This window comes from Neomonachus schauinslandi, chromosome 6 (genome assembly GCF_002201575.2).
Source record: "Neomonachus schauinslandi chromosome 6, ASM220157v2, whole genome shotgun sequence".
NCBI classification, from domain to species: Eukaryota; Metazoa; Chordata; class Mammalia; order Carnivora; family Phocidae; genus Neomonachus; species Neomonachus schauinslandi.
In genome coordinates, this window is record NC_058408.1 from 145,068,029 (window position 1) to 145,081,285 (window position 13,257).

A 13,257-nucleotide genomic window follows, 5' to 3' on the forward strand; every position below is an offset into this window, starting at 1 on the left:
AGCTTACTTTCTTGTACAAATACAGTATGTAATACCTGTAACATATAAAATATGTGATGATCAACTCTACGTTACCAGTAAGGCTCCCACTCAACAGTAGGCTATTAGTAGTCAAGTTTTTGGAGAGTCAAAAGTTACACTTGGATTTTGACGGCTCGTAGGGGGGTTGGCACCCCTAACCCCTGTGTGGTTCACGGGTCAACTGTATATATTAAAAGCAGTGACCTCAGCGTCACTCAGTAATGAACGTACGCTGAAACATTAGAAAGAGATGAGTGTAGGGGGGTTAATGTCCGATGCAGTAAAAGCCCTCAAATCCTTTCTCCGCTGCTATTATTAATAATAATTTGCAAGGCTTTGAAGGACCACTCTAAAGGCAAAATTATAAGTGATGAATTAAAAAGTCAAAACACATGAGCTTTAATTATCGATAGAAAGGGCAGGATTCACATTAGCAGAGCAGCCTCCAAATGTGCTTTTCCTCCTTTCAACCAGAGATGGAGGGGGGGAGATGGAGAAGCAAGAGGAGGTGGACGCATGCGCACACACTCACACACACACACACACACTCACTGGAGGAAGGGAGGGCAGAGGAGAGGGAGACAAATACTGAGACAGACTCTAGGATAGATAGAAACCCAGCCCAATTCAGAGTCTCAGACGGAGACACAGAGACACGGAGACGGACAGACAGACACTGTCTGTGAGGGTGCTTTGGACATAAAGAACTTGGGAGCCCAGAGTGCTAAGGCCGGACCACCCTTGCTCTGCTGAGCAGAAAGAATCTGCTCTGAGCTTAGTTAGCACTTGAGTCTCCCTTGACCCCATGCTGATATTACCCTTTGTCCAAGATGTGAATCCGTAAGGGTAACAGTGAGGGTCAGGCTGACCTGACCCCCCCCACCCCCGCAGAAGGCATTTGGCCGACTCCAGGGGTCTGGGTGGTCCACAACCTCCCCTGTCACCCGATGTAGGTTCTAGGAACCTCAAGCGGTTATAGTCAGGAGGGCGGGACTGGGGCTTGGATGCCCACTTGGTGATTGTATGAGGGGACAGGTTAAGGTGTGGCTGAGGGACAGGGGAGCAGGAGTGAGGAGGCCAGAGGGCAGGGAACCCAGGCTGGCCTGGCCGGCTGCCCCCATGAGGCGGTCGTGAATCCAGATGCGGAAACCCCATTGTTTGATCCATTGCCCTGGAGCTGAGGATGCCCTGGAAACCCACAGTGCCCAAATGTTCCGGAGACTGATTTGCAGACTCCAGCCTGCTGATGCGCAGGAGCCCCTGGGACATGGAGGAAGCCTTGTTTGGGACAAGGGGCACAAGACATGTACTCTGATCTTGGTTCTGCCCCTGCAGGGGTCTGAGCCCCTGGCAAGTCACGGCGCCCCTTGGCTCTGGATTATCATCCTCAGGTCCCAGAAGAACTTGAGCTTCTTGGGAGTAGGGAGTGGGTGTGTTTGACTTGGCCGCCCAGGTGCCCGGCTCTGAACAGGTGACCAGTCCTACTGAAATTGTGGAATGATGTCCACGTGCCTCGCCTGTTTGAGGGTCAGATAGGAGGAGAGGTGAGGAAACTGAGGAACAAACTGTAAAGTGGGCTGAGGTAAGCAGTCCCTGGTTGAGACACCCCATCCTGGTACACAGGCACTGCCTGGGAAGGCACCCTGAAATCAGAGGGATGCTGGTGGCGTGTGCAGGGTGAGCCCGGGGGGCAGGATGGGTGCTTGTTGCTGGCTGCGGGAGCGCCTGAAGGGGCCGGTCCCGGGCGGATGTATCTGTCCTGGGCTGTGCCAGGAGGAAGGCTAGATTCCAGCTGCCGTCCTTTCCCCAAAATCCTAGTCAGCTCCTTCCCTTACACCACGTCGCCCTGGACATAATCCAGCTAATCAGACCCAGCTGAGTTCCATTCCTTGCATCCTGGACCCATGGGCTTTGGGAGAGCATGCTGAGCGGATCTGGGAAGGCCCCTGGCGTCCCCAGCAGCATGGCTGGGCTCTGCCCCCTTCAGGCCGGCATCCTCCCCTGTACCAAAGCAAGTGGGTCCTCGTGCTGAGATATTTTTTTCAGTTTGCAAAAACAATGCCTATGTTGCCTATGTGTGCATCTATTTCTGTCTCTACACAGGTATACGTGTGTTATGTAAGTATGCATGGGTGTTTCTGTATATTTACTTATGTGTATATCTAATTATTGTATCCCAGATAAGCTCGTACTATACGTAATTCCTTGATTTGCTGTTTTTTCCTACTTATTACTCAACTTGGAGCTCTCCTGACTATACACGTAAACCCACCATGCCTGTGTCAACAATGTGGGTGCTGGGGGGGCGGGTCTGGCCCGTGCTGGGTGCTGGGGAAGCCCTAGGGGTTGACCAGACATTACTGTTCTGAGTTCTTGCATCTTCTGTTACGGTCCTTCTGTCTCACGGATCACTCAGGCTTCATAGATGCCATCTACGCGTCTGTCTTCCCTACCCCTTCTGATTTGTTTTGGTTTCAGAAATAAGGGACCAGACTGCCCTGGTCTGTTGAGTGGGATAACAAAAGTGCCAAGGATGGGGCAGCTTCAACAACAAACATTCATTCCGCACAGTTTTGGAGGCTGGGGAATCCACGGTCAGGGCACCAACGGGTTTGGTGTCTGGTGCGAGCCTGATTCCTTGTTCATAGAGGGTCGTGTTCTTACTGCATCCTCACCTGGCAGATGGGGCAAGGCCGCGCCCTGGGGTTTCTTTTGTAGGGGGCACTCTTACCCTTCACGAGGGCCCGAGCAGGTTCGAATCACCTCCATCATGTTGGGAATGAGCTTTCAACATGAATTTGGGGGACACATACACACACACATGGTCAGTCCATAGCATAAACCTATTAGAACAGTATATAAAAGGAGGATAAGTATGTTTTCAGACAAGACCAGAAGAGCTTTTCATTGAGGATTCATTGAGGAATGTGCAGGATCTTTGGCACACATGGTTGAACAGAGACATTTGTGTGTCACCTTGATTGCTGGTGGTGTCTTAGCCGGGTGGGAAACTGCTTGTTAGCGGTCTGACCAGGTAGGGTGCCCTGGGCTTCTCTTTAGAGAAAAGAGAAGGCCTCTTAATGACAGGCTGTTGGAAGCTCCTTCTTAGCTCTTTCTCAGTTCCGTGTTTTCCATTCTTTTCTTGCTAGCGTCGATAAATATCTTATTTGCAGTTAGATTTTTAAGAATCTGAGTTTCAAGATTCCAGCTTAAGTTACCCAAGCAAGGAGTTCAGCTACAAAGATGAGATTTCGGCGATATTGCAGAAGGCAAGGGCATTAAAGGGCAGCTGAGTCCCTTCTTTTTTATTTCTCCTGAGACTTGATTGGCATTCTGGCATTTCTCCAGGATCCAGTTACAAACAGGTGGAATCAGGAGCCCCGGGGGTGCTGGCTCGGCCTTCATTCAACACTGCCTGCACTAAGGCATTCAGCCACTGGAGGGTCTCCTCTGCAAAGTGCCTGGTGTAGTTGCAAGTAAGTCAGTTTCCAAACGAAGTGTGTGTAGGGATGTTTCGTCGGGCACATGTGTATGCACCCCCCACAACCCACACCGAGCCTCCTCCATTCTGGAAACCCTCCCCTGACCCTGGGGTGTATAGGTTGTGTGCACCTCAAGGGAAGCATGAAGTCAAGGTCTAGTGTGACCCTGAGAGTCCCTGTGTCCTCCAGGATACACTTCTGTTCACAGGCAGCCCAGCAGGACAGGCATCCCACACAGTGTGTAGGCTCCAGATTCCCCTTCATGCCCAAATCAGTAGCTGTGACTAAATAAAAAAGAAGACTTAGCTTGCTAGCAAATTCCCCCAAATTTCTAAGGGCTGGAGGCCAAGGGCAGAATCAGAGCTGCAGTAATAAGGGGAAGGGATTATCCTTACAGTTATTTTTTCCGCTTATTGGACAAACAATCCAAGGGCCCGGGTGGTCAAGTGACTTGCCTATGTTCACCCAGGTACAGTGAGTGACATGGCTGGAAGGAATTCTACGGTAGACAATCATTGCTTTGAGGGGGTGGGATTCTGTCTCCGCTATTCCATTGGATCTGGATGGGTTGCTTGTTTATGTGTGCTCTTATGCCTTCCCCACCCCACTTCCCTCACTAGGGGTGCCCCTAACCTAGAAGTGGCCTGTGTGTCGATTGCCCGTACCCCCTGAGCCCTAATGGCATCTCACGGTAGCCACTGAGTGCTAGCTACTTGAATCTGAAAATGGGACCTGCCTCAGAAACCCGACAGATGCTAGGTGCTGGGAATCTTGGGATAAGGGTGCTGTCATCTGCTTTGATTTTTTTCCCTGAGTGTCAGCCTGGAAAACTCTAGCAACCTGTCTCGCCAGAGCTAGCTCTGTGTTCGTGGAAGGCAGCACCAGACCGTGGCCTCCTCGGGGAATGAAGGGGAATCTGGAGCCTACACACTGTGTGGGATGCCTGTTCTGCTGGGCTGCCTGTGAACAGAAGTGTATCCTGGAGGACACAGGGACTCTCAGGGTCACCTGACAGTCCAGGAAGGGTCTTAGCGCTTGGTCGTGTTGAAATAATGTTCTCCCTTGACCTAAATGTCGAGGAGGGATCTTGCAGAATGGATTCCTTTTCTATCTGCACGATGGGCACATGACAGTGAAGGATGCTTTTCAGTCAGCCCGAAAAAATTAGCAGTCTGGTCAAGTTGTTTTAGGCAAGAGGGAAGCGTGTGTGGGTGGGCGTGCGAGAGTATGCACACATGTTGCGACAGAGACAGCATTTCTTGACAAGGCTGTCGAAAGTGGAATATTTTGATGAATAGAATTTAGTGCAAGGCAGTTTCAAAAATACCCTCTCAAGTACACATCCATCAAACCCATAGATGTGGAGATGAAGGAGCCGGTCTGATCTGCCGAGAGCTCCGTTTTGTTTCTAGAAGGTCTCCTTCTCTTTAGGGATGGCAGGTGGTCTTTTGGCTTGGAGGATGTGAGCCTCCTCCCGACGCAGGGCTCTGGGCCAGCACGATGACCTCTTCCTGGGTTTGGTCTCAGAGGGAGGGAGGCCGGAGGGACACTTGCACCTCTTGCTCAGGGGGGCCCTCCAGGAGTACCTGAGAGGGTGGGGCTTATGTCACTGGAAGTGGGTCTCCTGAGTACCTTTCACTCTTGGTGGGTCGGTCTTGCAAAACCTCTATCCCCAGGCTCACTTTCACTAGCAGTCTGAGAAATTGCTGTAGAAATAGATAACTTTCTAGATAGATAACTTCCCTTTAGCAATGCTTAAGAATGAACTATTTCTTGGGGCGTCTGGGTGGCTCAGTGGGTTGAGTGTCTGACTCTTGGTTTCCGCTTGGGTCATGATCTGGGGGTCGTGGGATCAGGCCCCACAAGGGGCTCCACGCTCAGCACGGAGTCTTCCTCTCCCTCCCCTCTGCCCCTCCCCCAACTCCTGCTGCTCTCTTTCTCCCTTGCTCTAAAATAAATAGATAAAATCTTAAAAAAAAAAAGAAGAAGAAGAAGAATGAACTATTTCTTGATAATCAGATAGCATTTAAGTATAGGTCCCTTTAGATTTCCAGGTGGTGGGGCACTGCAGTTAGGAAGTGGGGGCAGGGCTCTTATTTGGAGGCAGCGTTCAGTGAAAGCGGGCTGGTGCCCTGGAAGGTCCAGCTGAGGCCAGAATGGGCCAGTTACCTTGCGAAGTCACCGCAGCCCTCCTGGCCTCAGTTTCCTTGCCGGTTTAAAAGGACGTGACAAGTGTGTTGGAATAGGACATTTTCTTCTATCTTCAGGGTTGGTGGATTCCATCTATGGTGTTTGAGATTTCTTTTCCCAAGCCCTTGAATTGTCTCCCATAAAACTTGAGCAAACTGTAACTGTTTAATGATAAGCTGAAAAACAACATTAAGCACCTCTTTAGTAAGAGATACCCATGTTTTGGGGCACCCGGCTGGCTCAGTCAATAGAGCCAGTATGCCTCTTGATGTTGGGGTCATGAGTTTGAACCCTACCTTGGGTGTGGAGATTATAAATAAATAAACTTTAAAAAAAGAGAGAGATACCCATGTTTTATTTAAACATGTACACATTCACACATACTTTTGTGTATATACATGTGTATGTGTGATTACATTATATTACACTATCATATATTATGCTAACTTATATTACATTAATGTATTTGTGTGTGGGTGCTGATCTTATACGATTTTGTTGTTATAGTTCATAGAAGTAAAACCTGAAAATATTGAAAGTAAAACAAAAAGATAGGGCAACAGGCCCTAGGGCTCTACATTTTGCCAGCTGGCTTGCTTTGGGGACAGTTTCCATAAAGTGCTCTGTTTTAACACAGTGTGTCATCTGTGGGGGGACTGAGTTCTTCATTGTGTGCTCGGTGGGACCTCAGAACTATATAGAGATTCTCTGAAATCTGAGAAAAGATTTGAAAAAATACTCTGAAACTTTGCTAACACACACCTGGGGAGCTTGGTAGGTTTGGGTGGCCAGCACAGTCTCTCTGTCCTTGGGGTTACATGTTTGTATCTTTCCCGTCTGTGCACACCACTGTGCATGGGATTGGATACCGTCAGCATATTGCCTTGTGCTGATAGATGAATTTGGTTTTGTTCTGCTAGGTAGCTCCTCAGCCCTGTCTGCCTTAATGCAAGAATATCCTGTGATCATAGGACAAGCTATTAAAAAACAGGTGCTGCTTGCAATCACTCATCAGTCTGCCTCAGGACTCTGCCTGGTCATGTGTAACCGGGGAGCAATTAGCAGATATGATGCTGTGATTGGCATCCCCAACCCCTGGTGTCAAATTTTCAGGTTTGTCAAGATGGCTTTATTGTTCCCAATGATAGACTTTATCATTAGACTATCTTATGAATTGAGCTTATAAAATAAATGAAATACTGCTTTTCTCCCTGTGGAGGATTCATTGGGAAGAAGAGTTCTGCTGTCGAAAATGTTTGGAAACCACCGATACAATGAAGAGAGCACAGATTTTATAGGCAGGCAGTTCTGGATTTGAGCCCATCTTCCATTGCTTGCTCACTAGATGGTCAAGGGCAAAGTAATTTGCTTCTCTAAGCCTTAGTTATGCCGTCTGTAAAGTGGGCCTGCTCTCTAGCAAGCGGGCTGTTTTTGAAGATGATAGAGAAATGTACAAATAGACCTCGCCCAGTGCCTGACACATAACAGAAAGTTCAGCATATGATAACGGTTATAAAGCTTTTCATGCTGGGAATTAAAGTCCCCATATTTCATGTCTGGTCATTACGAACTATCTTTCTGCACTAGGGAAAGACATCTATCTCATTTTATTTGCATGCATTTGCATATTTACTTATCTAGTGAACATAGCGTACGCATATCCCAGTAAATGCATTTTCCTCTAACTTAGAGATGTTTTAGCAGACTAGAGTGGCACATTCTTTCTGATGCATCTTTGCAGCAAATTAATTTCCTTTTCTTTCATTTTGAAAGTGTGTGGGGGGCCTTAACAGAATCATTTATTGTACTTTGGTTTTTTTCTAGTAGAAAAAAAAAAATCAAACAGCCAAGGGGGAACTGCTTTTATGCATTGGGACTCCAAAGTGCTGCTTTATTTTTATGTACAGGCTCTTTGTGGGTGGACTGCAGAAATTCCTGCTCTTGGAAATGTTTCTGAGCCCTCTGGGAAACTGAACAGGGGAAAAAGAGCTAATTAAAAAAGCTGCCATCCGCCTCCTCTAATTAACTTGCTCTCTGCTCCTGGGAGAGGGAGCGGAAATGTGAACACAGCGCAGGCATCACCGGAAGTGAATGCCATTCTTGTGGTCCACGGTCGCCCGTCGTGTTTTGATGCAGAAACAGTTCATGGTAAACGGGCAAGGAACCACAAAGGGGCTTGATGTGCCCTCTCCCTCCCACACAGGGCAGTGGTGTGAATGGTGGCCCCTTCTGAGCAGGTGCGCCGGCCGGGCAGCTGCGGCAGGGGAGAGACCTCATTGGAATTCAGCAGCTCGGACCCAAGAGCATCCGGCCCTCCCTGTCGCTCGCTTGTGCTGTTGGGAAAGAGCAGGGGTTCTTTGTGCTCTAAAGCCTCACATCGCCAGGGCCCAGGGTTGCAGAAGCCACGGGAGGAGCACACAGCCTCTCACTCCACGCTGGAGAAGCTCACAGCATCCGTGGCCGGCAGTGTGGCTAACTCCTTCCTGACATCTTGGACAGATTTAGATCCCAGAGATACGGCAAGGGAATCAGGGGTGGGGCTTTAGGGGACAGAGGCTATCCTTCAGCAGAGATGGCTTTTGCCTCCTGGCGGATGTGGCCCCTGGTGGAATGGGCCCAGTGGATGTGGACCACGGTGACCAGCAGTGGAGACTCCAGTCTGATGGCCCTTCAAGGAAACCCTGGAAAGAGGCAAGTTGGCTCCATGCTTCTTGTCAGTGTTGCCCCTGACGCGTGCAGTGCTGGGGCAGGGTGACATCTGGGGCCCACCAGGGTGATTCAAACTCTTTTTTCTCTTTGATACTCCCTTGTGTAACTTCCTCGTGTTTTTCGTGCCGGTAAAAGGACCCTGCAAAATTCAGGTACCTTGATCTGTTGTTGTCCAAGTGTGTCTCTTCCCTTCCCCTGGACAAAAGCGAAGGCCTTTCATATTAATGTGTGTTTGCAAAAAGTCAGCCTGGCCCCTGTCCTCTGTGTGGAGGTTAAGTCTTTCCTCGTGAAATTTGATAGTGTGCAAGCTTCAGCTCATTGGATCCCATCAAAAGCAACTCCAGTGTTTCTGTTCATCTCCTTGGGTCTCTGGAAGGCTTTGGGGCTGGTTGCTGGAGCCAGGATTCTTGGGGGTGGGGTCTTTGGCACTGATAAAATGAGTCACTAACAAGTTGTAAAAACATCAATGTGTAGATTTTTCTGAAGAGGAACTCACCAAATGGCTCCTTTTCTCTGTGCTGGCTGATGGTGGAGAGATTGGCTCGGTTCCTGGTCCTCTCCGCCGGCTAGCAGATAGTCTTTAGAAGAGGCTGCCCTCTGTGGAGGTCACGAGTCCTTTGACACCTTGCAGGAGCTCAGCAGTGGGAGCGTTTCATGCTCCACACTCACCTGGCTCGTCACCCTCTGATTACACGTCTTTACCCAGATTTGCCTGCTGGGCCCCTCGTGCTAGCAGCAGTCCCTAAATATCCACTCTCTTGATAATGACCTTGCTTGTGGTAAATTAGTAAGTGACCTTTTAGTCTCTGTACAATATCTTGAGTTGGGAATCAGCCCAGGTGATGCTGCTCTGGCATCCTTGGAGTGAGGCTGGTCCAGGACCGTGCACCACTGGGCATCTTGAGGGGGGGGGGGGGGGGGGGCTGCCCCGCGGCCCCAGGACACAGGCCTGGCTCCATGATTTGGGGAGGTCTCCTTCTTTCTGGCTTAAAATTGAACCCCCAGTAGAAGCAGGGTGACGGAGAAGGGCTGTCTGCTCTGGGTTTTCTGGAGCCCAGGGCAAGGCTTTAGTTTGTAGGCAGCCTCCCCCTTATTTCTGGGTGGGGTGTCCTCTGGGTGGAATTTTGGCCCAGTTCTCTGGATGAAGAATCTTCCCTGGGAGCAGACCTTCCTGCCGAGTGGCAGTGGTTATTATCATATCACTGAGATTAGCAGGCTGTGTTTTATGTCTTGGTCTGGCACATCCTCCAGAGAGCTGGCTTGCCAGCTTGCTTTCATTCATTCATTCATTCACTCATTCACTCATTCATTCAACAGATGTTTATTCACTGCCTCTTGGCTTAGGCTCAGAGATGCTGTAATAAATAAGGCCAGCTGCCCTCATAGCCTTGAAGCTCAGTAGATGAGAAAGATAATTAACACAATTAGGAGGTCAATGAATCTATAATAAGTTATGAGAAGCTCCGGGAAGGAAGGGCAGTGGGAGAGAATGATGGATGGGGAGAGGCCACATGCTGATTTGGTTTCACGGACTGGGGATCCTATGATGTGTTGGAACCATGGCATCGAAATGTATTCTTGGGAATATCAGTTTGACCGAATTGGTGCCAGAGTTGTTCAAAAGATTCCCCTGTGTTTGTATTTGTCCCTGAGGCCAGAAATATGTATTTCTCATAGGGCTAAGTTCAAAGCTTATGTCATTTGGGAACAAAGCTGGTGATAATGAGATTCCCTCTTGGGAATCATGCTGAGAAATGACTTTCCTTACATCTGTCCTCGAACAGCTCAGTTGGGCAACAAGCCTGGTTCTAGCGGTCCTGGGCAGGGGTCAGAGGGCCACACAGTCTCAGCAGCACTGGCCCCTGGCTCCTTGGAGCAGACTCAGCCCGGACCCCTGCCTAACCCTGTGCTTCTCTCCCCCTCTCTCCATCAGGAGTTCTGACTCTGAAGAAGCATTTGAGACCCCCGAGTCGACAACTCCTGTCAAAGCTCCCCCTGCCCCACCCCCGCCGCCCCCCGAAGTCACTCCAGAACCTGAGATCAGCGCACAGCCTCCCCTGGAAGAACCAGGTAACCAAGGTCAGGTGCTCCCCCAGGGAAGCTTGGGAGCAGCTCTGGGCTGGGGCAGCTGGAGGGGGCACCCGCTCCAGGGGGCTGTTGCTAGAGATCCTTAGACACTCCCCAGCTGCTGGGGCCTCTCTGCTCAGGGCTGTTTTGTGAGTGAAGACTAAGAGTGAGCAGATATAGTGGATTATTCTGTCTGCTTTGAAGGTGTTTAGGGGAGGCCTGTGGGGAAACCCCTCGTTTAGCTCTGGGTGCCTTTTACTTGGCATCCAGAATTGGGTTTGAGGGGACAAGTGGATCTGGGAGGTTTCTATTTGGGATTCTATCTTGGATTCTAACATGTGGCCCTTGGCTCCCATAAGAACACTGGTGCTAGACAGCCCACATGAATCTGCATTTTTATTAAAGACCATAGCCCCCCTGGGCTTGGGGATGGAGATATGCAGTAAATGGGAAAGAAGAGAAAGCCATAGATAGCCAAACCCATGCATGGATGGTTCTTTTATTCCTCATTAACCTCAAGTTACCTGATTTCATATCACTTTCCTGCCTCCTTTCTTCCCTAGTGTGACTGAAAACACAGATCTTTCCAAATCTTTCAGAGGTGATTGCTGGAGGTGGGAGGGGATGGGACAGATCTCATTCCCCAGCCTGCCCACCTGGCTAGTGTTTTGTGCGTGCATCCTTCAGTTACACCAGCAGGGGTGGGACCACCTCCAGTGTGAAAGTTTAACATGAGCCCTGGAAGGAGATGGGGACTGCCAGAAATGGCCCAGCAGACTGGTCAGGGGGCCAGGTGGTACTGCCCTTAGACCTGGACTACCTTCCTGCCTTGGGCCGTTTATTTTAGAGGGCCCCACTCTGGCTTTCCTCCAGCCACAGTCCTCTCTCTGTGCTGAGGCTGTAGGGCCAATCTCCTCCTAGACCACACTCTGGATACCTGGGGACAGCCACTTCCTGGGCCTACCTGGTCCCTTTCTCATGGCCCATCTTCCCAGGACTGACTGTACCCATGTTTATACCTCTCAGCCAAGGAGGAACCAAGGGTGGGTCTGGGACCTACAGGTGGGGTGTCCACACACCTGTGCTCAAGGCCACCCCAGGTAAGGGATGGAGCTGGGGTGGGAGGAGAAGGAGCAAGTTGATGGCTGGGCCTCCATTCATACTCTTGCCCCGGCCAGAAGCCAGGTGAACTGTAAAGTCAAATGACATTTTGACCTGGATGTTGGTTTTACAAAGAAATGGGTAGAATTCTTTCTCCCTGCCCTGGGTTCAACCGGGCTGTTCTTTTAGAAAGGGTAGACACTCCGGGGCTGAGTCCTAAGCACATAGGCTCCCCGATCCTGGGGGAAAAGGTTAGGACCATTTTGGGGGGGGCAGATGTATTTGCTGGTGTCTGACAAAGGCAGTTTTCATATTTTCTCATCTCTGACAGCTCATCTGCTAGTAGCACCTGATTGTACATCACTAGTCTAGGGGCTGGGGCCCTGAAAGAGGAACTGTTGCAGTTTATTTGATTTTAAAGCAGAGAAGGAGCCAGAAGGTTTTTAGCGTTCCCATTTTTTAGCGTTCCCATTTTTTTTCATATTATGAAGAATATAAAAATTCATTTCCTATAATACTGTAAAAAAAATCACCTTTAGGTTTAATGGAAAGTGAATGACAAATAGATTGTAATCCCTAGATCAAACATGTGATTGGAAATAAACTATCCTTTTTTTGTTGGTACAAGTTCATGCCCACAGATGTGTGGGACTCTTGGGGAAAGAATTGAGAAGAAAATGATGGTGTATCACACTGTACGGTCCATCCCCCCTCACCAAGGAATAAACAGGGAGGGGCCATTGCTGTGAGCCGATGTGCGCCTTCTGGGATTTCCAGCCACGCATCCTGATGGCGTCTGGGGATGGTTTGCTGCTTCTGTTCTTTTCTGTGGCCTGTCCTTGTTCCTTCTGCCTGACTTGCTTTTCAACAAAGCAAAGAACAGTCTCCATTCTTAAAAACAAACACATGCACAGCTCCCGCCTCTTTCTTAGAGGGCAGCTTCAGAAAGAATGAGCATTGCAGGGGATTAGAAGGTAACCCCCACCTGGAAGGGGTTGGAGCTGGTGATCACCACGAGTCACAGCCCCACAGAACTTTTGATTACATCAGTTGGAGTCTTTGAACACGGACTTTGTCCTTCTCCTTCTTGGAAAACTCCAGTGAAGCTAAATATACGTGGCTCACACAATAAGGAGTCCTACGGTTGGGATCGTGACTGCTTAAAGCCCCCCCGGGCTTGGGCTGTACAAAGATCCATTGGCTTCGCAGCCCTTGTTATAAAAGTCTGCCTGTCCATTCTGTAGACAGCATGGGGCACAGCAGAGGCTTGAGCAGGTGGGTGTGCCTGCCTTCAGAGGTAGCTAGAGGGAAAGAAAGGTTCCTTCCGGGAAGCACAGGCAAGAAAGGGCTCGGGGGAATATCTATTGTTTGGTTCTCTTCTGCAGAGTGCCCGGGATATTGCTAAAGATGCCGAAAGAGCCACGTAATAGAACAGACTAGACCTTTGGCTGTGAATAAAGACATGATTTGCTCCCCTGGAAACCCACACTGTAGAAAACAACCAGTCGGTCACCTCACCTTGTGTCCTGCCAGCATGGTTGTGCCCCATGGGACAGGAGGATGGGGGGCGCCCTTCGTCTGGGCCGGTCCAGGCCAGGATGCAGCTTGTCTGAGCCCGATTCTCTCTTACCCGTAACATGAAGAGGGCAGCCTGCCGGTCCTCCGAGAGCCTGCTTCCCTTTCTGAG

The 13,257-nt window shown here is 49.7% G+C and overlaps 1 protein-coding gene across 7 annotated transcripts in view; it reads left to right on the plus strand.

Annotated features, from left to right (window-relative positions):
• Nucleotides 1–13,257, plus strand: part of LOC110592778 (transforming acidic coiled-coil-containing protein 2) — a 162,569-nt gene that overhangs the window by 105,676 nt on the left and 43,636 nt on the right. For all 7 annotated transcript variants that reach the window (XM_044916172.1, XM_044916170.1, XM_044916171.1 and 4 more), the window contains one exon: nt 10,336–10,472. Coding sequence is in view for 6 of the 7 variants with exons in the window: in XM_044916170.1 (XP_044772105.1) it covers nt 10,336–10,472 (137 nt within the window). In the remaining variant the exon portion in view is untranslated. The remainder of the gene's footprint in view (nt 1–10,335; nt 10,473–13,257) is intronic.